The 27,900-nt window shown below is 62.5% G+C and overlaps 3 protein-coding genes across 9 annotated transcripts in view; all 3 read right to left on the minus strand.

The window, feature by feature from the left end:
• Positions 1 to 14,329, minus strand: part of PI4KB (phosphatidylinositol 4-kinase beta) — a 29,156-nt gene extending 14,827 nt beyond the window's left edge. For both annotated transcript variants that reach the window (XM_068168782.1, XM_068168781.1), the window contains exons 1-3: positions 14,236 to 14,329; positions 13,733 to 13,852; positions 5,475 to 6,405 (exon numbers count right to left, since the gene is read on the minus strand). In XM_068168782.1, coding sequence (XP_068024883.1) covers positions 5,475 to 6,377 — 903 coding nt within the window. In that variant the 5' untranslated portion in view covers positions 6,378 to 6,405; positions 13,733 to 13,852; positions 14,236 to 14,329. The remainder of the gene's footprint in view (positions 1 to 5,474; positions 6,406 to 13,732; positions 13,853 to 14,235) is intronic.
• Positions 14,330 to 15,032: 703 nt separating this feature from the next.
• On the minus strand, positions 15,033 to 20,721 carry RFX5 (regulatory factor X5). 6 transcript variants are annotated; one of them, XM_068168787.1, is made up of 10 exons: positions 20,669 to 20,721; positions 19,456 to 19,586; positions 18,936 to 18,969; positions 18,456 to 18,538; positions 18,158 to 18,286; positions 17,563 to 17,682; positions 16,922 to 17,000; positions 16,468 to 16,669; positions 16,220 to 16,305; positions 15,033 to 16,105 (listed from the first exon to the last, which is right to left on the minus strand). In XM_068168787.1, exons 2-10 carry the CDS (start codon positions 19,572 to 19,574, stop codon positions 15,122 to 15,124), a joined length of 1,836 nt encoding a protein of 611 aa, XP_068024888.1. In that variant the 5' UTR covers positions 19,575 to 19,586; positions 20,669 to 20,721; the 3' UTR covers positions 15,033 to 15,121. The 6 variants fall into 6 exon arrangements, with proteins under 6 accessions (XP_068024888.1, XP_068024885.1, XP_068024886.1 ...); XM_068168784.1 differs by lacking the exon at positions 20,669 to 20,721 and adding an exon at positions 20,456 to 20,630; XM_068168785.1 differs by lacking the exon at positions 20,669 to 20,721 and adding an exon at positions 20,456 to 20,630 and having other exon boundaries at positions 19,456 to 19,589.
• A 612-nt stretch (positions 20,722 to 21,333) lies between these two features.
• LOC137457040 (methanethiol oxidase-like) lies at positions 21,334 to 26,578 on the minus strand. Its single transcript, XM_068168816.1, has 12 exons — positions 26,476 to 26,578; positions 26,178 to 26,231; positions 25,752 to 25,864; positions 24,964 to 25,149; positions 24,507 to 24,627; positions 23,795 to 23,977; positions 23,314 to 23,492; positions 23,082 to 23,160; positions 22,758 to 22,879; positions 22,561 to 22,653; positions 22,215 to 22,333; positions 21,334 to 22,003 (listed from the first exon to the last, which is right to left on the minus strand). The coding sequence occupies exons 1-12, from the start codon at positions 26,477 to 26,479 to the stop codon at positions 21,841 to 21,843; spliced, it is 1,416 nt and encodes a 471-aa protein (XP_068024917.1). The 5' UTR covers positions 26,480 to 26,578; the 3' UTR covers positions 21,334 to 21,840.
• Between the last annotated feature and the right edge of the window lie 1,322 nt (positions 26,579 to 27,900).

Here is a 27,900-nt window from a genome sequence, read left to right on the forward strand (position 1 = left end):
GCTCATCACCAGGTCCTGGCACTAAACATCCACAGAGCCATAGAGCTGCTTGGGCTGGAGAAGTCCTCCAAGATCACTGAGTCCAACCAGCAGCCCAATCCCACCATGGCCACCAAACCCTGGCCCCAGGTGCCATGGCCACCTCCAGGGATGGGGACTCCACCACCTCCAGGGATGGGGACTCCACCACCTCCCTGGGCAGCCTCCAAGGAGGTTGGCTTGGCTCCCCCTCTCCAGCCTGCCCACATCCCTCTGGATGCCATCCCTAAGGCTTTGATCAGCCTGAGGGAGCCCCAACCCCACCCAGGGTGCCCCTGTCTGGAGGGGCTCCCATCCCAGATGTTGCCCACCCTGGGGCAGTGCCAATTTCTCCTGTAGGCCAAACCCAGGCAGTCTCCAGCAGCTCAGCTCACCTCCCAGAGCTGCTCTCCTGGCTCTGCAGAACAGGAGGAACCAGCTTGGAGGGAGGGGATCTGAGCTCCTCTCATTTGCCTGCTGAGCACCCCAGCCTCTGGCACCAGCTCAGCAGCTCCAGACACATCCAGAGCTGGCTCCTTCCCACCTGCCTCTGCCCCCAGCAGTGCCCCCCATGGGCAGCTTCTCTCCCTTCACCAGCTTGGTTGCCCACCTCTGGCCACGCTCCAGCACCTTCACTCCAGCACCAGCACTTCCCTGCTCCTGCTGGCCACGTTAGTCCTGACCCAGCCAGGACACCCTTGGCCTTCCTGGCGACCTGGGCACACTGCTGGCTCCTCCCAAACCCAAAGGGATGGTGCCCAGAAGATCCACAACGCCCAGCTGGGCTTATGCCACAGCTGCCAGCTGCACCCTCACAGCCATTTGCCAGGAGGGCACCAAAAGCCACTCCCTGGTGGCATCCCCACAGGCAACCCAAGCCCCAGACAAAGCACCTGGACCCCCACGGCTGCAGGGGCAGCCCAGGAGGTGCAAGGCCACCACTGCTCCAACGCTGCCTGGCACAGGCAGGGCAGGACCTGGGCTAAAATCCTGCCCCAAGAGTCCAGGAAGCAAATCCATGCAGGGACTGCAACAGCTCCACAGCAGCCCTGCCTGGGACCCTCAGGGGGAGGTTTGGTGCTGCTGTGGAAGAAGCCAACCCTCACACCAGCCCTGGGTGGGAGCCCTGGGAGCTGGCACTGCTCCCCTCCCAGCAGCCAGGTTCTCATCTGATTAGGCAATTAGCAGTCTCCTAATGAGCAGTTTTGCACCTGCCTGGTGGAACCAGTTCAGCCAAACCCTCCTGCTCCCAGGAGGTGCAGGCTCTGCCCAGCTGGGCTCAAGAGCTTCGGCTGGCAGCGAGGTGCTCCAGAGCCAGCTGGGCAGAATGAGTCACTAAAGCAGCTGGTTCCACCCCCACCCCCACCCCCACCCCCCTCAAGGTGGATTCTGCACCCTGAGCTTTGCTCCTGAAGGCATCTGAGAGCTGAACCACTCCTCTCCAGCAGCCAGCATGGTTGCTTCTTCCCAGCCTCGGAGGTGGGCACAGGGAGCACGGATCCCACCCCAGGGAGTCAGGGAATGGGTTGGGTTGGAAGGGACCTCCAAGATCCCATGGGCAGAGACTGCTCAGGGCCTCATCCAGCCTGGCCTTGAGCACCTCCAGGGAGGGGGCAGCCACAGCCTCCCTGGGCAGCCTGTGCCAGGCTCTCCCCAGCCTCACTGCCAAGAATCTCATCCCAGGCTCAGTCTCCCCTCCTCAAGCTTCAATCACTCCACTCCCTCCTACCACCACAAGCACATTCAAAGGTCCCCCCCAAACACATCCCAAGGATCCCCCCCCTTGCTCCCATGCTTCTGGGGCTCCCAGGGGAACCACTGCCCAGTTGCTCCAACACAACTCCAGGACTGAGCAGAAGAGAGCTACAGAATGGCAGCAGCTGGAAGGGACCTCTGGAGCTCATCAAGACCAACTCCCCCCCCAGAGCAGGGCCACCCAGAGCAGGCTGCCCAGGATGGTGTCCAGGTGGGGCTGGAAGGGCTCCAAAGGGAGATGGAGACTCCACCACCTCCCTGTGCAGCCTGCCCCAGGCCTCCACCACCCTTCAGTCACAGAACTTCCTCCTCATGTCCAAGTGGAACTCCTGATGGTGCAGTTTGTGCTCAGTGCCCCTTGGCCTGGGCACTGCTGGACCCAGCCTGGCACCATCCTGCTGCCAGCCACCCCTGCAGTACTGCTCAGATCTCCCCTCAGTGGTGTGGACACTGGTGAGGCCTCCTGGGACCTGCACAGCAAATCCTGTTGGGCTCAGAGGAGATGTGACCCAAACCCAACCACCCCAAAGCCAGGCCTGGTTCAGAGCTGGGGAAATGGGCAGCAAGACAACAGCCTGCAGTCCAGGCTCAGCTCTCCCTCACCCCAGGTGAGGACTCTGGTGGCTCAGCCCAGCCATGAAGGGTTTCCCAGCAGCTGCTCTGCCCTGGGTGAGCTTTGGTTCCCAGAATGCTGGCTGCAGCCCTGCCAGAAGCCCAGGGGAGCTGGGCAGGATGTGTCCCCAGCCACCCAGCCCAACTCTGCCATGTTCCTGCCCTCTGTGACCAACTCAGCAGCACCACTGCACAGCCCCAGGACCACCTCTGCTGCACACAGCAAGGGTCCTGCCTCAGAGGCTCAAGGAAGCAAGAAGGAAACCCAAACATCTCCATGGCACAGCCCTGGGGCAGCAGCCTGGCCCCAGTCTGCAGCTCAGATCCTGGCCTTGGGTGTCCCTCACCTTCTGCCAGGGCCAGCCAGGCAGGACCCCTGCAATGGAACACCCCCCAGTGCTTCCAGCATCAGGTTACTGCCAGTTCCTCCCCTCCAGGGCTCAGGTTGCCCAGGTGGAAAATCCAAAACCCAGCAGCTTCAGCACATTTGATCCACCCTTTGTCTGCAGGGGGATCAGAGAAGGGGACACAGGTGGACCCCAGGAGAGCCAGCAGCCCCTGGACAGCAGGGCTGGGGGAAAGGCTGAGCCTGGCCCCCCTGACCTAGAGGCACATAAGGCAGCAGAGTTTCCACCTTGTGGCCTCTCCTTTTGCTTGTGGGGGCTGGAAGGGAGCAAAGCAAACCCAGTTCCTACCATGAGAACCCCACCATGGAATTGGGTCATGGGCACAGAGCCCAGCGAGGAATGAACCCCCAGGGGTGAGAGACCCTCCCAGCTCCTCTCACTTTCAGGGTGGCTGTGCAGCACCAGGCAGCATCTGGAACACAAAGGCCTCTGTGAGAATTGCTCTCCAGGACAAGGCACCAGGGCTGCAGGGGGCTGTGGGGGGAGGACAGATCCACCCCAGGGTGACTGTGGGCTCCACCACGAGCTGCCCCAGCTCCAAGCCCAGCCCAGACCTTCCTCCCTAAGCAGCAGTAATCCTGCTTTGGGCCTGACTCAGCTAATCCAGGAGCAGCAGGTGGCTGGGGCTCTCACAGAGGCACCTTTAGGAGCCTGGGGGGAACTGGGGGGACCTGGTGCTGTGCTTCAGCAGATGGTCTGGAGCAGACATAAAACCCCAGGAGGTCCATCACAGGTGATGGGAGATGGGAAAGCCTCTCAGTCAGGCACAGGGATGGCAACACAGAGCCACCAGCTCCTCAGGAGAGCTGGAGAGGGGCCCTGGGCTCCAGCAGTGATGGGCAGGTGAAGCTTGGATGCAGGGAAGCCTCAGCAGAAGTCAGGGCTGCAGAGCCTCCAGTCTGGAGGAGACTTCCACAAAGAGGCCTCAGGGCTGGGGGGAACACAACCTGCCCCCTCTGCAGTCCCTCCTCGCCTGCACCTCTCTTCTCCAGCCTGGATTTCAGACCTGTGCCCAGGGAACATCACTTAGAGCCAGGCTGGGGAAGGAGCCAAGGGCTGCTCCCAGCACAACGCAGCTCAGACACCTGCAGGTTCCTGGACCAAGCTACCTGCAGCAGCCAGCATCTGGCCATGGATTAAAGCAGCAAACTCCAGGACTTGCTGAATTTACAGCAGCCCTCCCCACCCCCACCCCACCCGGCCAGCCCCAGGGAAGCTGCTTTTGCTGGGGGTTGCCTGTTTCAAGCCAGACCCCAGGATGTTAGGGACTGGCAGGGAGCTCTGCCAGAGCAGGAGCAGGGATGCAGGAAGACCAGAAGCAGCCAGGGCCAGGAAGCTGGAGCAGGATTCTTGGGGGCCAGGAACATTCCTCGAGCTCCTGGAGGATCCCTGCTGCTCTGCACCCTTTGCAAACCACTCACCAGCCTCTGGATCAAAAACCCAGTTCAGGCCTTGCCAAGAGAGGCTCAGAGCTGCCTTCATCCATCATTGATGCAAAGCCTCAGTCTCCTTTGTCCAGGCAGCAGCAGCCAGCCTGAGCAGCGCCCTCAGCACCTCCTGCTCTCCGCCAGCTGATGGCAGAGGCAGCAGAGGTTCCCTCACCCATCAGCAAGCCTGGCTCATGGCTGGGGCTGCCCCCAGGAGCTGCAGGGAGCAGGACAGGAGGAGTTGAACGTTGAAACCAGCCCAGACAGCTCCTGCTCCATGCTTCCAAAGCCTGCTCCAAAGCCTCCAAAGGGGAGAGCTGCTGCTGAGGCCCTGAGCCCAGAGCCCACGGGAGAGCTGCTGCTGAGGCCCTGAGCCCAGAGCCCACGGGAGAGCTGCTGCTGAGGCCCTGAGCCCACGGGAGAGCTGCTGCTGAGGCCCAGAGCCCACGGGAGAGCTGTGTGCCGAGGCCCTGAGCCCAGAGCCCACGGGAGAGCTGCTGCTGAGGCCCTGAGCCCAGAGCCCACAGGAGAGCTGCTGCTGAGGCCCAGAGCCCTGAGCCCACAGGAGAGCTGTGTGCTGAGGCCCTGAGCCCACGGGAGAGCTGTGTGCTGAGGCCCTGAGCCCTGAGCCCACGGGAGAGCTGCTGCTGAGGCCCTGAGCCCTGAGCCCACGGGAGAGCTGCTGCTGAGGCCCTGAGCCCAGAGCCCACGGGAGAGCTGCTGCTGAGGCCCTGAGCCCACGGGAGAGCTGCTGCTGAGGCCCAGAGCCCTGAGCCCACAGGAGAGCTGTGTGCTGAGGCCCTGAGCCCTGAGCCCACGGGAGAGCTGCTGCTGAGGCCCTGAGCCCACGGGAGAGCTGCTGCTGAGGCCCAGAGCCCTGAGCCCACAGGAGAGCTGCTGCTGAGGCCCTGAGCCCACGGGAGAGCTGCTGCTGAGGCCCTGAGCCCACGGGAGAGCTGCTGCTGAGGCCCTGAGCCCAGAGCCCACGGGAGAGCTGCTGCTGAGGCCCAGAGCCCAGAGCCCACGGGAGAGCTGCTGCTGAGGCCCAGAGCCCACGGGAGAGCTGCTGCTGAGGCCCTGAGCCCACGGGAGAGCTGCTGCTGAGGCCCTGAGCCCACGGGAGAGCTGCTGCTGAGGCCCTGAGCCCACGGGAGAGCTGCTGCTGAGGCCCTGAGCCCAGAGCCCACGGGAGAGCTGCTGCTGAGCAGCAGCCTACAGGAGGCCCCGGGGCCGCCCCCGAGCCCCCCAACGCTACCTCCTCCTCGCTCTCGACCTTGGGGTTGCTGGCCGTGCGCTTCAGGTTGCTGCTCAGGCTGATGGAGACGGTGGCGTCCGACTTGGACCTCTGGTGAGTCCTCTTGGAGGGCGAGAGGCCGGTCTCGGGGCCGGGGCCCAGGGCGGGCAGCTCCCTGCGGCGGTGAGCCGGCTTCAGCTCGTCCGAGAGGATCAGCTTGCGCAGCTTGGTGCCGCGGGAGTGCCGCTGGGTGGAGATGTGCATGTCCGAGGAGTAGGCGCCCAGCAGCAGCGCGCACTGCAGGGAGAAGTCGACGCTCTGCCGGCAGCGGTGCACGATGTAGGGCTTGATGGCGTCCCCCACGTCCTCGTCCATGTGGATGTACATGTTCAGCAGCTGGGGCAGGTAGAAGTCCACCTCCTCGTTCCTGAAGCAGAAGAGCCGGTTGCCGATGTAGGCCTGCACCCCGGGCTCCTTGGAGTTGTACAGGTAGGAGATGGCCATGGAGATGTCGAAGAGCTTGGACTCGAAGAGCCGCAGCAGCCAGGACTGCTTGGCCGAGTTGTTCCTCTGCCGCCTGCGGGCGCTCTTCACCGTGTTGGCCGCGGCCTCGTCCTCGTCCAAGCAGCTGGCCGCGCAGCCCTGCCCCGCGGCGCCGTGGGGCGCGTCGGGCGCGGGGCGTGGGGCGCGCTCGGCCGGGCTGCCCGCCGCGCTCGGGCCGTCGCAGGAGGCTCCGTGCATCAGCTTCACCTTCTCCAGCACCTCCTCGCAGGCCTTCTTCGCCACCTCGGGGTCGATGACCGCCAGCTCCCCGACGCCCTCCGTGATGACGCCGAGGGAGGTCCCACCACTCCCCGGGGGCACCGAGCCGGGCACCGAGCCGGGCGCCTGCTCCGCGCCTGCCCCTCGGGCAGCGTCTCCCATAGCAGTGGTGGGGCTGAGCGCTTCAGAGCTGCAAGGCAAGGAGAGAGAAGAGTCAGGGACACAGCCTGGGGAGGAGAACCCCAGCCAGCAGGGGGGGAAGGGAGAAGGAACTCCTGCTGGGGTGGACCTCAAGGGAACTGCAGAGCGGGGCTGGGGTTTGGTGCCAGCCAGCTCACAAAGCCTTTGTCTGGAGAGGGAAGCTGGCCCAAGCCACACCATGGCTCTCAAAGGTCTCCCCAGTGCCCCTTGCAGCCAGACCTGAGAGAGCTGTGAGCAGCTATCAGCCAGCACACAAAAGCTTCCTGTTACCATGACGACAAACCCCTCAGCAAGCCCAAAAGAGGAGAGGGGAAACCACCCCAAACAACCAGGGGCTGCTTCCTGCCCCCCAGCCCGACGACGTTCTGCAGAGCCTGGGACTGGAGGGCCACAGGCTGGGTGGAAGCAGCAGCTCTGCTCCTTGCTAGAGAAGATGAAGCTCACCAGGGAGTCATAGGATGGCAGTGGTTGGAAGAGACCTCTCGAGATCAAGTCCAAGCCAAGCAGGGTCACCTAGGGCAGGTCACCCAGGAAGACATCAAGAGGGGTCTTGAAAGCCCCCAGAGGAGGAGACTCCACAGCCTCCCTGGGCAGCCTGCTCCAGGCCTCCAGCACCCTCACAGCCCAGAACTTTCTCCTCCTGCTCAGGTGGGGCAGACCTCCTGAGGTCTGGCTTGTGTCCCTTGCCCCTTGTCCTGTCACAGGACACCACTGAGCAGAACCTGGCTCCTGCTTCTCACCCCCACCCCTTCAAACACTTGCAGGCATTGATCAGGTCTCCTCTCAGACCACTTTCTCCAGGCCAAACAGCCCCAGGGCTCTCAGCCTTTCCCCATCACATGTTCCAAAGCCTTCAGCATCTCTGGAACCTCTGTTGGACTCTCTCCAGGAGCTCTCTATCCCTTTCAAACTGGGGAGCCCCGAGCTGGCCCCAGGCACTCCAGGTGTGACTTCACCAGGGCAGAGTAAAGGGACAGAAGAACCTCCCTTGACCTGCTGGCCATGCTTCTGAATGCCCCCAGGAGACCACTGGCCTTCTGGGCCATGAGGCCCCACTGCTCTCCTATGGATCTTACTGTCCACCAGGACTCCAAGGTCCTTCTCCATGGAGCTGCTTCCCTTCCTCAGCCTCCAGTGGGGACAAGAGGTGGCAGCAGCAGGCGGTGCTGGGGGTGAATCCCACACTGGCCGCGGACTGTGGCCACCAGGTCCCTGCTTTCCAAGCCCAGATGTGATCACACACCCCTGGCTCACACACCCCTGGCTCATGCCACCTCACTCACGATTAGCTCTTCATTACCTTTTCAAACTCAGCTAAAGGAGGGCTGGGAAGAGCTTTCCCCTGCCCCAGCAGAAGAGCAGCGGCGGCGATCCATGGATCAACCAGCAAAGAATGAAGGCCACCAGTGCCAAGTGAAATGGTCCTCTGCAGATAAAAGAAGGCTCTGTTCAACCCAACATCATTACCAGGGCCTCAGCTGCTTCCCCTTGCTGCTCACAGGCCACAAGCAGGCAGCTTGTGACGGGCAGCAGGGCACAGAGCCTGCTGCCAGGGCTCTGCGCTGCCAGCTCCTCACCGCCGGCACGCTGCAAAAATGCCTTGGAAGAGGACTTCCCTCAACCATGTGCTGCCTGCCTGCTCCCCACCTCCCCCCAGGGACACACACCTGCCCCAGCAGCCCCTTTGCTCTGCCTCTGGTTCCTGCAATGAGAGATTTCCTCCCCTGTGCTTGAATTACTTTGGCTTAGCTGTGGACGGCGACAGCTCCTCAGGGGGAGGAAGTGCTCAAGGCCAGGCTGGATGAGGCTCTGAGCAACCTACCCATGGCAGGGGGTTGGAACTGGGTGATCTTCAAGGTCCCTTCCAACTCAAGCCATTCTATGAGTCTAGGACCCTGAGCACCATGGGCTAAGGAGCCCACAGCAGACTGCAGCCACATCTGCCTCTCCAGCAAGAGGTCACAGACCATCAGCTTGGGCAAGCAAAGGCCTTGGGCTCAGCCCCAGCCTGGCACTGGCTCTGCAGGAGCAGATCTCTGCACTCCCTCCACCACAGCCACTGCTTCACACCAACAGACACAAAGGCCCCAAGGGGAGCTCAGAACCTCCAAGGTGTTGAAAAGTCTCCACTCTCCCAGGCAGCACTGGGACAAAGAGCTGGAACCAGCACTGCCACCCAAAACCCAGCGCCGTGCCCCTGGGCTGGGCACTGCCGAGGCCACAGCTGCAGGCCTGGGGTCAGGGTTGGGCTCCTCACTGCCAGGAGGACTTTGAGGGCTGCAGCAGGGCCAGGGAAGGGCAACAGAGCTGGGGAAGGGTCTGGAGAGGAGCAGCTGAGGGAGCTGGGGGTGGTGAGGCTGGAGAGGAGGAGGCTGAGGGAGACCTCCTTGCTCTCTGCAGCTCCCTGAGAGGAGGCTGCAGCCAGGGGGGGTTGGGCTCTGCTCCCTAGCAACAAGTGACAGACTGAGAGCAAACAGCCTCAAGTTGCTCCAGGGTAGATTCAGATTGTCCATGAGGAAGAATCTGTGTCCTGCAGGAGTGGTCAGGGCCTGCCACAGGCTGCCCAGGGCGGTGGTGGAGTCCCCATCCCTGGAGGTGCTCCAGAGCCCTGTGGCCATGGCACCTGGGGCCAGGGTTTGGTGGCCACAGTGGGGCTGGGCTGATGGTTGGACCTGGACGGCCTTAAAGGTCTTCTGCAATCAAAGCAATCCCAGGGCTGGAGGCTGGGGTTGGTGTGCCCAGGGCTGAGGCCTCTGCCCAGGAGCCCATTTCCTCCTCTTGTTTTCAAAGCTCATCAGCTCTACCCACAGCAGTGACCAAAGTCTGACCAAAGTTCAGAGCTCTGAGCTGCTGGGATCAGCATCTTCCAAGCCTGGGCACAGGGCACAAGGCACAAGGCCTCCCTCTGTGCTGGCTGCAAATCCCTGCATGCCTCAAATAGCTGTGGTCATTAGATCCTAAAGACCCCTGAGCTGAAGGAAGTTGTTTGTCCTTCCCAGCCTTGGCCCACAGAAGCCTGGCTGACCACAGCACCACACAAAGGGAGGGGTTGGAAGTGACCTCTGGAGATCATCCACTGCCCTCCCTGCCAAAGCAGGGTCACCTCGGGCACATCCCACAGGAATGCATCCAGAGAGGCCTTGAAAGCCTCCAGAGAGGCCTTGAAAGCCTCCAGAGGAGACTCCACAACCTCTGATCCGAGTTTGAAGTCACCTCCCCAGAGGAGATCCTTTGCTGGTTTGGAGGAGATGTGGAATGGAGGAGGAGTCCCACAGAGCTCTGCTGGTGCCACTCTTTCTGGAGGCCTTGAAAGGTTCAGACCGAGGCAGCCAGGATGGCAAACAGGTGGAGAAGAACAAAATGCAGTGCTGGCTTCTGCCAGAGTCCCAGAGGTGGCTCCCAGAGGCGCAGAAGTCTCTGTGCTGCCAGCAGCTTGCTGCCCACAGAGGGCTCTCCAAGCCCCAAGGCAGGGAAATGCTTTGGTGTCCTCCTTGCTGGGCTGAAGAGGGAGAGAGGAGCACAGGGCCCCTTGGAGCTCCCTCCCTTAAGCCCTGGGCATGCAGGTGCAGCTCTGGGCCTTCAACCTCCCCCAGGTCCACAGGAGGCTGGATCCAACCTGACCTACCCATGTCAGGCATCCCCAGGACTCTGAGGCACGCTCCCAGCACAGCCCTGAGTCATCCCCAGCCCAAAGCCCCTGATCCTTCTGCCACCTGGAGGGGCTCCATGCCCCAGCTCTGCCCCAGAGAGGGGACAGCCAGAGCTGGCAGCTGCTGAGTGGGTGAAACTTGGGTTCAGAGCTTCAAAGAAGGGTTTGGGTTGGAAGGGACCTCAAAGCTCAGCCAGTTCCAGCCCCCTGCCACAGGCAGGGACACCTCCCCCAGCCCAGGCTGCTCCAGGCCTCATCCAGCCTGGCCCTGAACACCCACAGGGAGGGGGCAGCCACAACCTCCTTGGGCAACCTGTCCCAGGCTCTCCCCACCCTCTCTGCAGACATTAAGCCCCCCCTGTGCCTGTGGGGTCACTGCTGCACCACCAGCAGGGCTCAGAAATCCATGCACAGCCTCCCCCAGCACAGAGCCTCCTTCCCCAGCCACAGCCCAGCACCAAAGCCTCCCCTCCCCTCCTTGTGCTGCCTAAGATCCCAGCAAGGGGACTGACTCCCTGCCTCCTGCACCACTCCCTGCCTCACAGCACAGCCAGCAGCAGGGACCAGTTACCTCTGCAGGCTCAGCTGAGCTCCCCTGCTGCACCTCGCTGCTCCCTGCGGGGCTGCAGCCCCCACCAGCCGCAGGCCGTGAAGCAATCCCGGCTGGAGAACAGCCTGGGCAGAGCTGACTGCAGCTGCTTCATCCTCCACCCACAGCCAGAAGGGGCCAAGCTTCTCAGCGGTGGAACAGCCCCGAAGTTGAGTGATTTAAGCTGAAGTCCAGGGAAGCTCCCCCCCAGGAGCAGCACCCAAGCTCCTGGAGCAGCTGAGGGCTCAGCGCCCGAGGAAGGGCCAGGAGCAGAGGGAGAGCTCTGGGAGCAGAGCTGAGGCTTCACTGCAGGGACAGGGAGAAAAAGGGCAAATGAAAAAGCAAAGTCTCACTCCTGCCTGACTTGAATAAGAAATATTAACCCTGGCAAGCAACCAGGGGGACAGGAGGAAGCCTCACCAAGACATCTGGTCTCCATTACGCTGCGTGGCTTTTTGTTTTGCTCAGCACTGAAGGCCTTCCACATCTTGCTGAGCCTCTGGGGAAGGCCACAGGGCTCGGGATGGGGCAGAAAACATCCCAGCAGTGCAGGAGGAGGATGGGGATGGGCTGTCAGTGACCCTCACTATGCCCCTCGGAGAACCCCCTGCCCCTCCGAGAGCCCCTGCCCCACTCCTGCCCCCTTGGAGAGCCCCTACCCCACTCCTGCCCCCTTGGAGAGCTCCTGCTCCTCTGAGAGCCCCTGCCCCACTCCTGCCCCCTTGGAGAGCCCCTGCCCCACTCCTGCACCCTTGGAGAGCTCCTGCTCCTCTGAGAGCCCCTGCCCCACTCCTGCCCCCTTGGAGAGCCCCTGCCCCACTCCTGCCCCCTTGGAGAGCTCCTCTGCACTGCTACAAACAGTAACTTGATGCAGCTCATCAGGTGATAGCTGAGGGGTTGAGGAAGCTGAGGCACAGAGGGACTGTGGAGGAGCTTCCAGCCCCACTGCAGTGAGCACAAATTCTTCTGGGGGCACTGCACCTTCTTTCCAGTCCAAAATCCCCTTCCAGGAGGGATCAGCACCAACAGATGGGCTCCAACTCACTCTCACACTTGGCTGAGGGAGACTCACCCCTGCACAGCACAAGGGTCTCCTCTGCTTCCAAAGGCAGGTTCCAGACATCCTCTGCCCCTACACCTCCCCTACTGCAGCAGGGCACTGCTGGGAGCCTTCCCTCCCCTGGAGCAGCACAGCTTCCCCCTCCAGGGATGCTCACCATGGAAAGAGCAGCAGAGGGAAAGCAAAAAGAAGTGGAATTCTCAGGGAACAGGAGCCCCAGGCCCGAGCCTGAACCATGCCTAGCACCTCACACAGACAGGATGAGCTCCTCCAACCAACACAACCACCCTGCACCAAGCCTGGGGATGGAGGTGCCCCAAAACCAGTCCTCAGTGTCCCCCAACCTGCCCCTGGTGCCTAGAGCCTGCCCACCAAAGCCCCAACACACCAGACCCAAGCACTGCTGTACTGGGAGGGCAATCATCAGCTAAAGCAACAGCCACGGAACACCATGGGCTAAGGAGCCCACAGCAGACTGCAGCCACATCTGCCTCTCCAGCAAGAGGTCACAGACCAGCAGCTTGGGCAAGCAAAGGCCTTGGGCTCAGCCCCAGCCTGGCACTGGCTCTGCAGGAGCAGATCTCTGCACTCCCTCCACCACAGCCACTGCTTCACACCAACAGACACAAAGGCCCCAAGGGGAGCTCAGAACCTCCAAGGTGTTGAAAAGTCTCCACTCTCCCAGGCAGCACTGGGACAAAGAGCTGGAACCAGCACTGCCACCCAAAACCCAGCGCCGTGCCCCTGGGCTGGGCACTGCCGAGGCCACAGCTGCAGGCCTGGGGTCAGGGTTGGGCTCCTCACTGCCAGGAGGACTTTGAGGGCTGCAGCAGGGCCAGGGAAGGGCAACAGAGCTGGGGAAGGGTCTGGAGAGGAGCAGCTGAGGGAGCTGGGGGTGGTGAGGCTGGAGAGGAGGAGGCTGAAGGAGACCTCCTTGCTCTCTGCAGCTCCCTGAGAGGAGGCTGCAGCCAGGGGGGGTTGGGCTCTGCTCCCTAGCAACAAGTGACAGACTGAGAGCAAACAGCCTCAAGTTGCTCCAGGGTAGATTCAGGTTGTCCATGAGGAAGAATCTGTGTCCTGCAGGAGTGGTCAGGGCCTGCCACAGGCTGCCCAGGGCGGTGGTGGAGTCCCCATCCCTGAAGGTGCTCCAGAGCCCTGTGGCCATGGCACCTGGGGCCAGGGTTTGGTGGCCACAGTGGGGCTGGGTCAGTGGTTGGACTCAATGACCTCAGAAGGCTTTCCCAACCCAAACAGTTCTATAATTTCCACCCAGAGCTGTGCCAAGTTACTTCCCCAAGCTGCTCCTCAGAGTTTCCCCATGGGATAAGGGGAAGTTGGGCAACGATTCAATAGTATTCATCATGCCTGAAGTTACCACTGGCTTGAAGCAGAAGTTTCAGGGGGACAAGGAAAAAGCACTGAGGGGTCCCTGCCCCACGGGAATGACTTGTCTGGAAGAGCTGCAGCTGGCAGCCCAACACTGAGCCCCCGAGGTGAGGACCCTGCTCTTTGAGGTGGGCACTTCAGGCCATTGCAAAGCACGGGGGGGCACCAGGTGGCTCCGGGAGGGGGGAGAAAAGGCGGCTGGCAAAGCCAAGTCATTAACGACAGCGAGAGCACGCAGAGCACCGCCGGGATGAGCCTCTGAAGGGGCCCTCGAGGCACCTCTCCGGTCGCCTGCGCACCGGGCTCGGCTGCACCGCACCGCCCGGAGCCCCAGCGGCGCCGTGGGACCGAGAGAAGGCGGCTGCGGGGGTCGGAGCCTGCGGGGGTCGGAGCGCGCGGGGGTCGGAGCCCGCGGGGGTCGGAGCCCGCGGGGGTCGGAGCCCGCGGGGGTCGGAGCGCGCGGGGGTCGGAGCCCGCGGGGGTCGGAGCCCGCGGGGGTCGGAGCGCGCGGCGGTCGGAGCGCGCGGCGGTCGGAGCGCGCGGCGGTCGGAGCGCGCGGGGTCGGAGCGCGCGGGGGTCGGAGCGCGCGGGGGGTCGGAGCGCGCGGGGGTCGGCGCGGGGCGCGGCGGTACCTGGCGCAGTCCCATCCCGCACGGCTGCCGCTCCGCTCCCGGACACCGACGCTCGGGGCAGCAACGCCGGCGGCTCATCCTTGGGCAGCGGCTCCGCGGAGCTCCGGAGACGATCGGCAGCTGCCGGGGGAGGGTGGGAGATAAGTGTTAAAAGCGGAGAAGATGATTTTCCTGCTCGACCAGGCGCGCTCGGCCCGCCCAGGGCACCGCCGGTGCTGGCGAGCCCGGAAGGCGGCGGAGGCCCCGGCCAGCCCCGCACTGCCCCCGCACAGCCCCGGGAGGCGGCGGCGGCTTCCCCGCTGAGAAGCGCGGGCCGGGGCCGCTGACCGACCCCCCCGGAGCCGCCGCAGACCCGGCCCGAGGGACACCGCTTCCGCCTCCCTGCTGCCCGGTGCGACGGTGCCGCCGCGGGCCGGGGGAAGCCGCGGAGAGCGGGCCGGGGTCGTGGTGCGGAGGGGAAGGCAGTGCCCGCACCGGCGCCGGTGCGGCGGCTCCGTACTCACCTGCGCGGGGGCCGGAACGGCGCAGGGAGCGCAGCGGAGCTCAGACGCTGGCGCAGGCCCCGGCCCGGGCTGCCCGCGGCACCGCCTGACCGGGCTGAGGCGCCGGGAGGCCTTGAGCCGCCACAGCGACCCCTGCTGGCCCGGAGGCACCGGCGCTGCGCTGCGCGGGCGGGCTCCGTCGGGAGGGGGCGTGGTCCGTCGGGAGGGGCGGGCTCCGCAGGGAGGGGCGGGCTCCGTCGGGAGGGGGCGCGGTCCGTCGGGAGGGGCGGGCTCCATCGGGAGGAGGCGGGGCCCGCCGGGAGGGGGTGTGGTCCGCCGGTAGGGGCGGGCTCCGTCGGGAGGGGCGGGCTCCGTCGGGAGGGGCGTGGCCCGCCGGGAGGGGGTGTGGTCCGCCGGGAGGGGCGGGGCCGCTGCCCCCGGGGTTGGGCGCTGGCGGCGTTGCCCAAAATTGGGTTTTCTGGGTGGAAAATCGGCTCTGTCCTCACAGGCATCCCCCGGAGCGCCGCAGGCCAGCAGTGGAGGTCCCTGCACCGCGCCTGCCGCTGCCGCAGCTCCGGAGGGGAAACTGAGGCCACGTTTCCCCCATCCCACAGCACCGTGTCCCCTCCCCACGCTCCTATCTCCCACATCCCGTGTCCCGCCTCCGTGTCCTGTGTCATCTCGCCACGTCCCGTGGCCCCCAGCCCCTTAGCCTCTCCCCAGAGCCCCATGTCCAGTGTCCCCCTTCCTACTGCCCCCCATCCCCCTCCCCACTGTCACCCCCGCCCCCAGCACAGCCAAAGCCGAGCAGACAGACAGACAGAGGCTGACTTTTAATGGCAAGGAGAAGGGCATGGCGCGGTGCGGGGGCAGCCAAAGGGGAAGTCAGGGGGTCAGGGCATGGCCCCTAAGTGCCACGGTGGGCACAGAGCCCCACCTGCCCTGGCAGAGCCCCCTGGGACATGGGGGCACGGGGGGATGGAGGGGCACAGGGAGCTGGGTCCAAGCGCTGGGAGGTGGCAGCGGCAGGGCAGGTTCCTGCCTGTGTCTGTCCATCACGGTGGGCAGGGGAGGGGTCCCCTCCATCCCGGGGGCCGGCTGCAGCGTCGCCCAGGGTGGACCTGGCCTCGCCCGGGCTCCTCTGTGCTGCCGACAGCTTCTCCAGGGCCAGCTCCCGGCTGGCCTTGGCGCTGACCCTGCCATCCTGGATGACGCTGACGTGGGTGGGCTGGCACTTCCCGGCCGGACTGTCCCCGGGGGGGCCGGCGGCACGGCCACCGCCGGGAGCGCCGTCGGCACCTACCCCGCGGCAAAGCTCCGGGGGGGACGCTGCGCCCCCTTCCTCCGGCCTCTTGCGCGGCCGCCCGCGCCTGCGCTTCTGCAGGCCGTCCCCGGCCGGCTCCGGGGGTCGCTTGGAGGCCTTGGGGCGCTGCAAGTCCTGGGGACCGGGACCCTCACCGCTGCCCCCCGCGCTCCGGGGGTTGGCAGGACTCTCGGCCGTGCCGGGGACGCCGACGCCAGGCAGCAGCACGTTGAGGACTGGCACGGCTGCTTGCTGGCTCAGCAGCCCTGCTGGCCCACTGGCCCCCGGGGCCAGCCCCAGGGGCATGGAGGGGGACGCTGTGCCCACCGGCAGCGGCAGGGCCACCTTGACCGTGCCCCCCAGCGGGGCAGCCGTGATTTTGGGTGCCAGGACAGGAGGGGAGGAGCGGATGGTGGTGGCACCGGGCGCCATGGGTCGCTCCACCGGTGGGATGCGGGGCAGGAGCAGGGGCAGGCGGGCGACCAGGGCATTCACCTGGGGGCTGCTGGCAGCCTTGGGGGGCTCCGGAGGCTTCTTCTTCTCAGGACGAGGTGGGAGGGGGGGCTTGGGGCCGCTGTCCTTCTTGGTCTGCAGGCAGAGGGAGGTGCTGGCAGGGGATGTTGTGGGGGAGCTTCCCAGGCACATCCCCAAAGGCTGAGAGGGGCTCCCAGGCGTCCGCACCTGGCCCTGGGGGGGTCTCACCTGGCCCTGGCCCTCAGGTGCATCCAGGCCGTTCTTCTTCGCGGCCGATGGCGCCCGACTCTCACGGGGGACCTTCTCAGTGCTCTCTGTGGGTGCACAGAGGTGAGACATCCCCCTGGGCCTCATGGGCAAGGGTTGGCAGCACCTAGGTCATGCCGTGGGCAGCTGGTGTCCAACCCTCTGTGCCCCTCGTGGGTCTGACCGAGCCCAGCGTGGGGTGAGCAGGGTCAGGGCTCTGTCCCACCCACCTGAGACCACCATGGCCATGACCAGGTCGGCGTGGGCCGAGCGGGAGCTGATGATGTGCTGCTGGATGAGGAACTGAGCCACCTCCACGATGTTGTTGAAGGAGCGCTTGAGGATCTTCTCGGCCCAGTCGCAGGTCAGGGCGCAGGCTGCCTCCATCACCTCGCTGCTGTAGGACTGCACCACGTCTGCCAGCTCCGACTGCTGCCGGTGGCACACACCATGAGCCCCCAGAGCGTGGGGCACAACACCCCAGGTGCCAACGGGGCCTGATCCTGACATCCTAGCAGGTCACACAGGCTGGCAGGTCCTTGTCCACCCTCATGAGACAGAGCAGAGCCTGCTCCCAGCGAGGGCATCCCTCCACCTCCTGCCTTCATTAGATCTAACGAGCGAGGAGGTTCGTTAGGTCTTGGGCTGGTGGAGCCCAAGCTGCGGAAGGAGCAGAGGACTTACAGTCTCAGTCACTTTGAGGTCCAGGCTGGGCAGGGGTGGCAGGCTGACCACCGTCTTCCTCCGGATCCCACTGTAGCAGTATGTTTGGCAGGGTTAAGGTCTTCTGCTGGCACAAGAACATGGCTGTGGCAGGGCACGGCTCAGAGGGGCTTGTGGGGCTCAGGATGGGTCTGTTCTGGCCCCACACCAAGCTGGGATGTCACCTTTTGGGTGTCCTCCTCGCCCACCACAAGCTGCCTTGAGCAAAGATGGGGTAATACCAAGCCCCTCTCAGACAACAGGCTGCCCAGGAAGGTCGTGGCTGCCCCCTCCTTGGAGGTGCTCAAGGCCAGGTTGGAAGAGGCCTTGAGCAACCTGGGCTGGTGGGAGGTGTCCCTGCCCATGGTCTGGATGATCTTGACGGTCCCTTCCAACGCAACCCAACCCAACCCAGCCCAAGCCATTCTAGACGTCTCTGCACCTATGAACCGCCACAAACCATCCCCTCAGAGCTACCAACCACCACCTGCTGAGCCACGGGAAGAGCTGGAGGAGCAGCAGCAGCTGTCACCAGCAGCTGTCACCAGCAGCTGTCACCAGCAGCTGTCACCAGCAGCTGTCACCAGCAGTGCCTGGGGGGGGTCCTGAGCCAGCTGGAAGGATATTTGGACTGCCCTCGGCCCCCCAGGCGCCGAGCTTTGATGTTGGGGAAGATCTCTCTGATGATCTTGCCGAAGTTGGCGGCGCTCAGCGGGCGGCAGCAGAGGTTGTCGCAGTATCGCCTGCGGGGGACGCGCAGGTTAGAGCCCTCCAGCCACTCTTGCTGCCCTCCAGCCTCTCTTGCTGCCCTCCAGCCACTCTTGCTGCCCTCCAGCCTCTCTTGCTGCCCTCCAGCCTCTCTTGCTGCCCTCCAGCCCCTCTTGCTGCCCTCCAGCCTCTCTTGCTGCCCCCCAGCCTCTCTTGCTGCCCTCCAGCCCAGCTCCTCCCTGCTGCCACTGCTCCTTTCAGCAGCTCAAGGCTGAGTTGGGCTATTCCCAAACAATCCCAAGACAGAATCAGCCAGGCTGGAAGAGACCTCCAAGATCACCAAGTCCAACCAATCACCCAACCCTAACTAATCAGCCAGACCATGGCACTGAGTGCCTCATCCAGGCACCTCCAGGGATGCTGACCCCCCACCCTCCCTGGGCAGCCCATCCCCATGGGCAAAGCGACCTCCCTGCCCTGGGCAGAGAAGCTCCTCAGGCCTGTGCTCACTTGTAGGCATCGTAGACGTCCTGCTTGGGCAGGCAGGTGTCTGTGTGCTCCTCCAGGTGGTTCCTGATCCAGTTGCAGGCATGCATGTACTCAGCTGTGCTCAGTGAGCTCAGGTCCAGGCTGCTGCTGCTGCTCCCATGGCAGCCCCAGGAGAACATTTCATCAGCAGAGAAGTGATACAAGCAGGACAGGGGAAGGCAGAGCAGTGACAACCTCCACCTGACCTCTCATCATCTGTGTGTCCCCCCCACCAGCAGCCAGGCAGCCCCTCTGCTCTCCCAGATCCTCCAGCACCCACCTCTTCTCCCCCAGGCTTGGTCCTGATGGCAGCTGGAGGTAGAGGTAGAGCTTGTCGTTGTCTGAGAACTTCTGGACATCTTGCTATGGTCAAAGGGTCCACAGGGAGGGGAAGAATGGACCAGAGACAAAGAAAGTTTAAGGATCCAAGCCAAGGGAGAGCTGTGGTGCTCTTGTTAGCCTCTCAACAGCAGCAACTGAAGGGGCTTTGAAACCAGAGCAGCTCTGTCAGCATGAGCACAGGAACCAGTTAAAGGGGCTCCCAAGAACTGCCCCTCAAGGGTTGTCCCCCACAGGGCTGGGGCAGCAGGTGCCACACCCCTGGGCAGGGGCTTCTCAGGGTCAATCCCCACAGCCAGCTCCTGACTAGGTGGAGAACAGAACCAGGCCAGACCCAGGGTCCTGTTTAGCCAGAAGAGGCAGAAGGTAGGGATATGCCATCTCCCTCACCCTCAGCACCAGGTGCCATGGGGGCACTCACCAGGATGGAGTCAACCTTGTTCTGCACAGATTTGCTGTGGGGGACAGAGACAAAAGGAGTCAGAGCAGAGCAGGACACGGAGTGCTCCCCAACCCACCCAGCTCTCAGCCATGGCCACTGCCCAGGGCCCTTCCACAGAAGTGCCAAGACAGGGACAGCAGAGAATGGAGAGCCAAAGGCTGCCTGCACCCATGGCTCAGCACAGGCCCTGTCCCCATGCTCCAGGTCTCCCTGTGCACCATGACCCCACTCCGGAGCTGTGTGCTCCACCCTGACCCCAGGGGGAGCAGAGAGGTGGAAAACCACATCCCAGGGGGTCACAGAGGGTGATGGCCTGGACTCATTCTGCACCCAAACCAAGCAGCAAGCTGCTGGTGGGGCTGTGCTGTGGCCAGCACTGAGCACAGGACCGAGCATGGCAACACTCAACCCTCTGGTCCCTCTCAGGCTGGAAGTGAATCAAGGTCACGACAGGAATCCACGCTTGGCAGTGCTCAGGGTGGGAGAGAGCTGCCCTTACGAGATGCTGCTCCTGAGCTCCTGCAGCAGCGTGCTCGGCTCGGCCGCGCTGCCCCGGCAGCTGCTGGGGGACAGACTCCCCTTCGTGGTGGCTGTGGAGCTCAGCTCCTCCTCAGCCATGGCATTGGGGTCCTGCTGGGAGCAGAAAACCACAAACTCAACTGAAAAGAAAAAAAGGAAGAAAGACCCTTTAGAGTTGTTGAGTCCCCACTGCACACCCACAGGCCTGACCTCTGGCCCCCAGGCTGGGCTTGGGGAGGGAAGGAGGGACACAGAAGGGCGGCCAAGGGGTGGGTAGCAGTGGGGCTTAGTGCAGCCCACCCGCAGTCACCACCAGTCCTGGTCTAAAGGTGTGCCCCAGCTCTGTGGGCTGCGCTCCATCAGCTGGACACAAGCCACCAATAAGCATGAACAGGGTGCCAGCTCTCCCAGGAGGGACACTGCCAGCAGCAGAGACACCCACCCGGCTCTGGGTACCCTGTTCCTGGTGGGGGACAGGGGTGCTGGGAGGCACTGGAGAGCGTCTCCGGTCCAGTGCCCCCAGCAGGGGACCAGAAGGGCAGGTCGCTGCTGTCTTGGGGATGCTGAGGGGAGACCGTGCCAGTCCTCTGGCTCCCGGGGATGGATTTGAGTCCCCAGCGTGGTAGGGACAGGGCAGCAGGACAGGTCCCCAGGAGCACGGGGGACACAGGACACCAGGGGGACAGACAAGGGCAGGAACACCAAGAGGGCAAGTCCGCGGGAAGGGAACACCTGAAGGGGAGGTCCCCAGGAGCATGGGCACAGGGACCAGGAGCCCTCCAGGGGCATGAGGACAAGGGGCACCGGGACGCCAGCGCACCAGAGACAGCGGCACCAGGAGAGGAGGTGTGCCGGGGCATGGGACACCTGGGGGTGGGGGCTCCGTGACAGCGCAGCGGCGCCGCTGCCGGCTGCCGGGAGGGACCCAGGCCGGGGTGCAGCGGGCTCCTGCCGAACCCCTCTCCCTGACCCGCACCCACCTGCGGCCGGCTACAGCCGGGGCGCGGCTCGCCTCATGGCCGCCGCGTGTGCTCGGACGGGGTCGGGCCCGGTTCGGGTCTGTTCGGGCGAGGTCGGTTCGGTCCGGGTGGGCTCGGGCCGGTATCCGCCACGTGCCACTGCCCCGCGCGCAAAAGGAACCGAAAGTGCAGCCCCCGCCCCCCAGCTGCCGGCATGCGCCCGCGGGCCCCCACCGGATGCTTTTTTCTGATTGGTCACAGCGCCGCCGGTCTACCCGGATACTGCGCTTTCCGTTTATGCGACTGGTCGGTCTGGCTTTCCTACCCGGATACAAGCGGGGTCGAGCTTCTCAGTGGTGGTGCGAGAAGTGAAGTCTGCCTAGTAACAGACTTCTGATTGGTGGAGCAGGAGGAGGAAGCAGGAATGTAAACGAACCTCTGTGCGACGGCTGCGCAATGTGTCTGCAACTCCTGGGGACGTTCCGGAGGTGGAGGCAGGTTTTGGTTCTCCTCTGCTGCGCCCCCGTGAGGCCTCATCTGGAACTGCACTGGAGTGTCTACTCACTGTGTCCTTCCAACCCTTCACCTATCCTAGAGCCCTGCTGTAACCAAAAGGTCGCTTTGGGTGATGCCAGCCCCAGGTGCCTGCACAAGGTAGGTTTGGTTGGGGCAGAAAAAGAACAGAAGGTTGCCATGTTTCACTGTAAACCATGTTCTACAGGAGCCCATCCAAAACCAGACCATGGAAAGGCCAAGAGGAAGTTCGAGGAAGCCCAGCAGGGACTGCTGCCGGGTCCTGGGGGAGCCAAGCCCCTGGGGGGGTCGCTGAGCACTGTGGCTTTTGCTTGCCTCTGAAATCGCTCTGAAAGGCTTTCAAGGAAGAGACGTGAAGCTGCAGCTGATGCAAGGCAGTTTTATTGGTGTTTGAAGCAGAACTCCAGAGCAAAGCAGTGCCAGGGAGCAGGCAACTCTCTTCAGAACAAAGCTCTCCCCACGCCTGTGGCTGTGGCACATCGACCCCAGCATGGGGGAGGGGAGCCCAGAGGGCTCTCGTGCCAGGGGCAGGCTCTGCAGGAAGGACCTGGCTGAGGAACAACAGCTCAGAAGAGCTGGGCACAGAACTTGGTTTGTGTCCTGCACCTCTCTGTGCCTGACACCTGCCCTGGGCCCTGCTCTGAGGATCAGGCCCAGGGGTGGCTTTGCATTGAGAAGAAGCCTGAGAACAGGCTGTGTGTCGCTGCTCCCTGCTCTGCTGCTCCAAGACCTCACCCAGAGCTGCTCCAGCTCATGGTAGCAGAAACTGAGACTCCAGCAACTAAGAGGGACCCCAAAGCCAACTAAGCCACACTCTTCCCTAATGGCTGCACTACAGGAGAGGGAGAAGCAGGGAGTGTGTCAGCTGGTGTCTAGGCCAAGATTTCAGAGGTGGAATCTCCAGAGGGGAAGCGAATGTCATGGGCAAGGCAAGGCCCATTGGGTTCCTTGCCAAAATCCACCAGGAAGTTCTTGTTCACGCTCAGGCCTCCCTTCTCCGTGTCCACATCGATCTGCAGCATGACAGAGCCTTCCCTGGGAGGGGACAAGAGCGCAGCCGTCGCAGAGAAGCAGAGAGGGGCCTGGCCAGCAGACCCTGCCCTTCACCCTCCTGCTGCCTCCCCAGCATGAGGAATTTCTCCTTGAGACCTCCTCTGCTTCAGGGAGAGGGGAGAGGCTCCCTTCCCTTCCCATTCCAGGCAGAGACCACCCAGAAGAGGCCCCTTTGCTCCCAGAGAAGTCTTACCTGACCAGGTTGGGGTAGAACTGCTTGTCCCATGTGCTGTAGAAGGAGTTGGTGACGTACAGCCTCTTGCCATCCAGGCTGAGCTGCATTTTGCTGGGGCCACCATAGATCCTCTTGCACTGAAGGCATGAGAGAGGGCAGAGATGTTCCTGGCTCCTGCCTCTGAGCCACCCAGCAGAGGAGAAGCAGGGAGCAGAGCACAGCTCCTGCTTCCCTCCCTGCCCCAGGCAGCTCACAGGCACTGCAGACACAGGGGCCCCACGGTGGAGACCGAGCCCAGAGAGAGGATTGTGAGAGCAGAGCCAAAGCCTCAGGAGCCCAGAGGGAAGGAGGCTGCAGAACTCACCTTGACCACCAAGGGCTCAGGCTGGCACTTCAGCTCCTCATCTCTGCACACAGTCACAGGTCCTCCTCGGAGGATGCTGCCTCCTACAAAGACCTGGAAGCAAAGCAGCGGGAGGCAGGTTGGCTTCTCATCCCCCCCAGCAGCAGATGCTGCTGAGGAGGCCCAGAGTGCAAACCCTGCTGCTGCTGCTGCCTCACCTGTCCCACCAGCCGGGGCTTGCAGTGCTTGGAGAGCTCGTACTGGCGGATGTCTCCGTGCAGCCAGTTGCTGAGGTACAGGAACTTGTCATCCACGGAGAGGATGAGGTCCGTGGTGAAGGCTGGAACACGGCAACAGAGAGCTCCAGAGGAGGCAGCAGCAGCAGCAGGACACGAGCCTGGCCTCAAGCCCCAGCTGCCTTCCCTCCCCACCATGCTGGGGGTCGTGCCTCGAGCACAGGAGACCTGCTGCAGGGCTCAGGCTCTGGCTGGGGCAGAAGGCTCTGGGAGGAAAAGGCAAGCAGCAGCTGGGGGCACACAAACCTGGCATCTTGGGCATAATCCATCCTGTCACGTCCTTGGCTGGGATCCGGATCACCTCCTCCACTGCCCAGTTCTCCCTCTGCACAAGGAACACAAAGCACCAGGAGTGATGCTGCTTGCTGAGCCCCGAGCACTGCAGGAGCTCCCTGCCCCTCCTCCTGCCTGTCTGCTCCCCCAGAGCTCTTCCTGATGCTCCTCCCTCTGCAGCTCGCCCTGGCTGCAGAGCTCTCACCTCGCACTTGTAGAAGCGGTAGATGATGCCGCTGAGGGCACAGGCCACGTAGCCCTCGGCAGCCTCAGGGTTGTGCAGGAATTTGACACTCAGGGGCAGAGAGTCCTCCCCCAGGTCAAAGCACTGGGTCAGGCTGCGGCAGGACAAGTTCCACACGTTCAGGCGGCGCCCATAGACCCCTGAGGAAAAGGAAAAGCAGCTGAGAAGAGTTGGAGACAGGCCCTGGAGAAGCCCCTGCCCCAAATGCCCCCAGGCAGGGAGAGCCCTGGCAGCGAGCAGCCAAAGCAGCAGAGGAGCTGCAGCGGTTCGGGGAGCAGCAGGAGAAGCTGGCACCAGCCTGCCGTAGGGACAGATGCTGCCCCCCCTGTAGCTCTCAGATGGTTTGCGGAGGACTCTGCCTGTCCCCTCCCTCTGGTGGCTTCAGCTCACAGCCAGCACCTCGGGGAGCTGTGGCTCAGCACCTGCAACCACATTCCCTCACCTTTCTTCAGGTCATCAGGGTTGAAGCCACGTCCTGCTCGCCTCGGGACCATTCCGGCGGAGCTGATCAGCACGTTGTGGCGTGGCTGGTACCAGAAGTCGTAGCCAGTTGGGGGAGCCTCACACTCATTTTCCCAGTTGCCCTTCAGCTCAAAGGTCTCTCCATCCAGCACGATGAATCCACCTGGGGTGCAAGAGGGGATTGCTCTCAAATCACACTCATCCCAAGCAGTCAGTCCCCTGCTGGAAGCATTCTGCATTAGCCCAGTCTCAAAGGCCAAGAGCTTCCCAGTACTTTACACCTGGAGGCAGCCAGCTGCAAAGATCTACAACTCATTGTTGGTGTTTATGGATTCCTGTCCATACTAGGCAGAAGTTTTTGGGGCCAAAATCGATTCCAGCCTAACATTCATTAAGTGCTTTAGTTGCCAGGTTGGCTATGTTGGCAACCTTGGCTTCACCTCCTCATTCTCAGGCAATCCTGGAGGGACAGGACTTGGTAAGACCTCGTCAGGCAGGATGAATGAACACCTGAATGTTCTCCTGATGCTTGACTTCAGGCCCCCACAGTCACCTCAGCCTTGTGCCTGATTATTGTGTTTGGAGCTGCACAGAACTGGGACTTCACAAGTCCCTCAGGTTTGTGTTTGACTCTCTGCACTCTGTTATCTCTCTGGAAGGAATCTCGTTGCTGGAAGGCTTCCAGAACTCACCTTTCCCGTGGCCAGCTGCATCCCCTGTGTTGGCAATCAGGACATCCTTGTTGGGCAGGCTGTGGACCACAGCCAGGTATCCTTTGTTGCACTTCCAGAAGACATCCACTGGCTCAATTGTCTGGAAAATTGGACACACACAGCTCAGCCTCCAACTGCTCAGCTGATTCCACACTCCCCAGCAGTGCCTTTGGCCACCAGAGACTTCTAGAACTCTCTGACACTTGCAGGAGCTTTCTTCCCAAGAGCTCACACTCCTGGGACCTGCTTCTCCTTGCAGGGGTCAGAGAGCCTCTTAGCTTCCCTCTACACAGAGCAGATTGCAGCTGAGGGCTGTCCTAGCTCACTCAAATCAGGATGGAAGAGAAGACAGAGAGAAGCCTTCTTCCCTGGCTTCTATTCCAGAGTCAGCAGCTCTCCAGTCCCTTCCAACAAGTGGGAGTCAGCCCAGGCATACCTTGCAGATCTTGGGGGCCCGGCACTGTGAGCCCACATCCACCACGTAAATGCGGGAGGAGATCAGAGAGGGGAGGATCAGCTTGGTCCTTTTCGCTGTGGCACTGTCAGAGCAGCTGCAGGCAGCGCTCCAGCCCGCGCAGTGCAGCTCGTCTTTGAGGTTGGGCACGGGCAGGCGGTGGATCACCTAGGCAGCCAAGAGAGAGTTGAGTTCACACAGGGAGGCAGCAGACCCTGGCACATAGGTGCAAGCTGCAGCTTGGAGGTGAGACCACCACTCCCTGTGCCAAAGGTGAAGCTGAACTCTCACTGAGCAGCCTGAAGCTGCTCTGTAGATGTAGATGATTTGGAAGTCCTTCACCACGAGGGTGGTGAGACAGTGGCATAGGTTGCCCAGAGAGGTGATGGAAGCCTCAGCCCTGGAAGCTTTTAAGGCCATGCCAGATGGGGCTCTGAGCAACCTGATCTACTGTGAGGTGTCCCTGCCCATGTCAGGAGGTTTGGAACTGAATGATCCTAGGGGTCCCTTCCAACTCCAACAGTTCTACAGCTCTATGACAGTTTGGGGTTTTGCATCCTCCAGGTGAGTTTCCCATTAAGGATTCCCTGGGAGTGAGATGGGAATTGAGTCAGAGCTGACTTGTTCCCAAGAAATAAAGGTGGATGTGTTTCAATTAGAGCCAGGTGTACAGAGGGCAGTGGAAAGCAGGAGATGTTACAGATCTGTCACATGGAGCCAGCAGTGGTCACCATCCCAGGGAAAAAGCCCAGCAGCTGAGACACAGATACCTGGCCATAGGTTGGAGACCTGGGGTTGAGGTCAACAGTGGCCAGGAAGTCAGGCTGGTCGTTGCATGTCTCCCGGTAGGTACAGGTCACGTAGGCAACCTCCTCTCTAGGAGCTGGGTGGACAGAAAGTTGGTGTTAAACCAGGCCATGAACCACCCAGGAAGCAAAAGCAAAGCTTCAGCCACTCTCAGGTGGGACTCAGCTTCTTTTTCTGGCCACCACAACCTTCCTTCTTGCTCACTGACAGCTGTGCAGCCCTGGTCCATCAGTGGGAAGAGACCACCCCCAGCGGATGTCCACAGGGGTATGGTTCATCACTGGTGGGGGAAGGCCCTCGGCACAGCCACTTCATCACTGGTGGTCTCCTCTACCATGGAGCTCTTCCCCACACAGCACCCACCCCAAGAGAGGCTGAGCAGGACTTGCCTTTCAGAGCATCTGGGCAGGTGGGGTACTCGTAGCACTGAACTCTGCATCTGTCTGAAGGGAGAAGAACCAAGTGAGAAACGTCCACCTCCTAGAAGCTCTCTCCTCAGAAGACTCTGTCCCACCCAGTGGACTTCCTCAGATGAAACCCCAACCTTCAGGCCCTCCATTCTCCCTCCTGCAGCGCTGCAGAGGCACAAAGCTCCCAGTGCCCAAGAGGGTTCCCAGCTGGGATGTCTGCAGCCTGCAGGCAGCGGCTGGAGCTGCTGTGGCTGTGGGGAGCTGCAGAGTCTCTTACCCATGCTGAAGCCTTTGGGTCACTCTGGTCAAGAGCAGAGGTGCTGGAGCTGGAGGTGCAGCTTGCTGCCTGCTTTGCTGGAGGGGGTTGTGATGTGCTGAAGGTGCTCAGAGGGGACCTTATATACAGGCTCAAGGGGTGGGGGGAGAAGCCACCTGGCAAGGGAGGAGCCATCGCTGCTTGGCCTTTGGGAGGTGCCAGACCACGCTGCGCCTTGTTTCCGCCTTGGAAACCACCAATCTGGGGGAAAATCTGCTGGCCATGCAGGTCTTTTCCCTAAACACAGCCTCCTGTATCTGATCCTGGGGCTGGGGCCATCTCCAGGGGACTTCTGCAGGCTCTGGAAGCCTCCACGGCCCAGCCAAGACACCGGCTCATGAAAGCCATCCCCCATGCCCAGGTTGCTGCCACACAAATGTGCAGAGGCTGCAAATTCCAGAGGAGGGCTGAGGAGCCCAGCTAGATAATGGGCCCCAGCAGCAGCCTGCTGGCAATTACAAGGCTGGAACATAAGGAAGTCACCCAAAACACCGGTGGGAGCTGGACCCTGACAGGAGGCACGTCTCTGCAGGAGGGCTGAGCTGAAGGCATCACAGGCAACCTGGCATGAACTCAGTGAGCCCAGCCCAGAGGTGCCTCTCCCCAGGATGGAGAGCTCTGGAGCTCCAAGGGCTGCAGAGTGGGAGACAGCAGCAGTCAGAGGAGGGAGGGGGCTGCAGCAGTGCTGAGCTTGGCTGAGGAGCTGCTGGTGCCTCCCAGAGAGCTGGAGGATTCCTGAGGCTGGAAATGGGTGCCTCAGGAAACAGAGTTTGTGCCCTTGTTGATGCAACACCTCCAAGGTCAGGACGTGCCTGGTGCCTCTCAGCTTTGCATCTCCATGTGGGAAAGCCAAGCCAGCTCTGGAACATGGGAAGCTTTAGGCTTTGGGACCATTCAGCACTGGTCCTGCCTCAGCAGTAGCCATTTGCTCTCCCCACCAGCCTGCTCAGTGAGCACTGAGAGCCATGTGGTAGGCACCAGTGCCATGAAGTGCCTGGCACCAGGGGGGCTGAAGCTGGACTGAACTGCCACAAACCAGACCCAGGAATAGCAGAAGCATCATGAAAGGCTCTGAGGTGCTGGAGTGCAGCATTTGGGGAGAAGGGTCCCCTCCTGAGACCAGCATGACCTTGGCTGTCAGCAGCTGCCAGGCTAGAGCAGGAAGAGAGCACCAAGTGCCATGGAATGTGAGTCTCATCAGATCTTGTGGCAGAGCTCCTCAATCTGTGGGCAAATTACCTGGGATAAGGAATTGCTCCACACAGGAATGCAGAAATATCTGACAGTGCCATCAGAGGAGCCCTCAGGAGATCTCTATCAGAGGAGAGCACAGATTTGCCATCTCACCAGGGCTGTAATTAAATGGCTTCCAGAAGAGCACTTCAA

The sequence above is a fragment of the Melanerpes formicivorus genome, unplaced genomic scaffold (assembly GCF_026170545.1).
Source record: "Melanerpes formicivorus ecotype bairdi unplaced genomic scaffold, bMelFor1.0.p_v2 SCAF_158, whole genome shotgun sequence".
Classification (NCBI taxonomy): Eukaryota; Metazoa; Chordata; class Aves; order Piciformes; family Picidae; genus Melanerpes; species Melanerpes formicivorus.

What these genes read in the sequence shown, in the direction of transcription:
- LOC137457040 (XM_068168816.1), bottom strand. An exon ending in CTGCCCAGATGCTCTGAAAG is followed by an intron (nt 25,865 to 26,177) that starts GCAAGTCCTGCT and finishes CTGTCCACCCAG; the next exon opens with CTCCTAGAGAGGAGGTTGCC. An exon ending in CCCTGATGACCTGAAGAAAG is followed by an intron (nt 23,493 to 23,794) that starts GTGAGGGAATGT and finishes CCTTTTCCTCAG; the next exon opens with GGGTCTATGGGCGCCGCCTG.
- RFX5 (XM_068168787.1), bottom strand. Translation starts at nt 19,574, where the DNA reads ATGGCTGAGGAGGAGCTGAGCTCCACAGCCACCACGAAGGGGAGTCTG. An exon ending in GACGTCTACGATGCCTACAA is followed by an intron (nt 17,683 to 18,157) that starts GTGAGCACAGGC and finishes CGTCCCCCGCAG; the next exon opens with GCGATACTGCGACAACCTCT. An exon ending in CACCTGAGGGCCAGGGCCAG is followed by an intron (nt 16,106 to 16,219) that starts GTGAGACCCCCC and finishes CTCTGCCTGCAG; the next exon opens with ACCAAGAAGGACAGCGGCCC.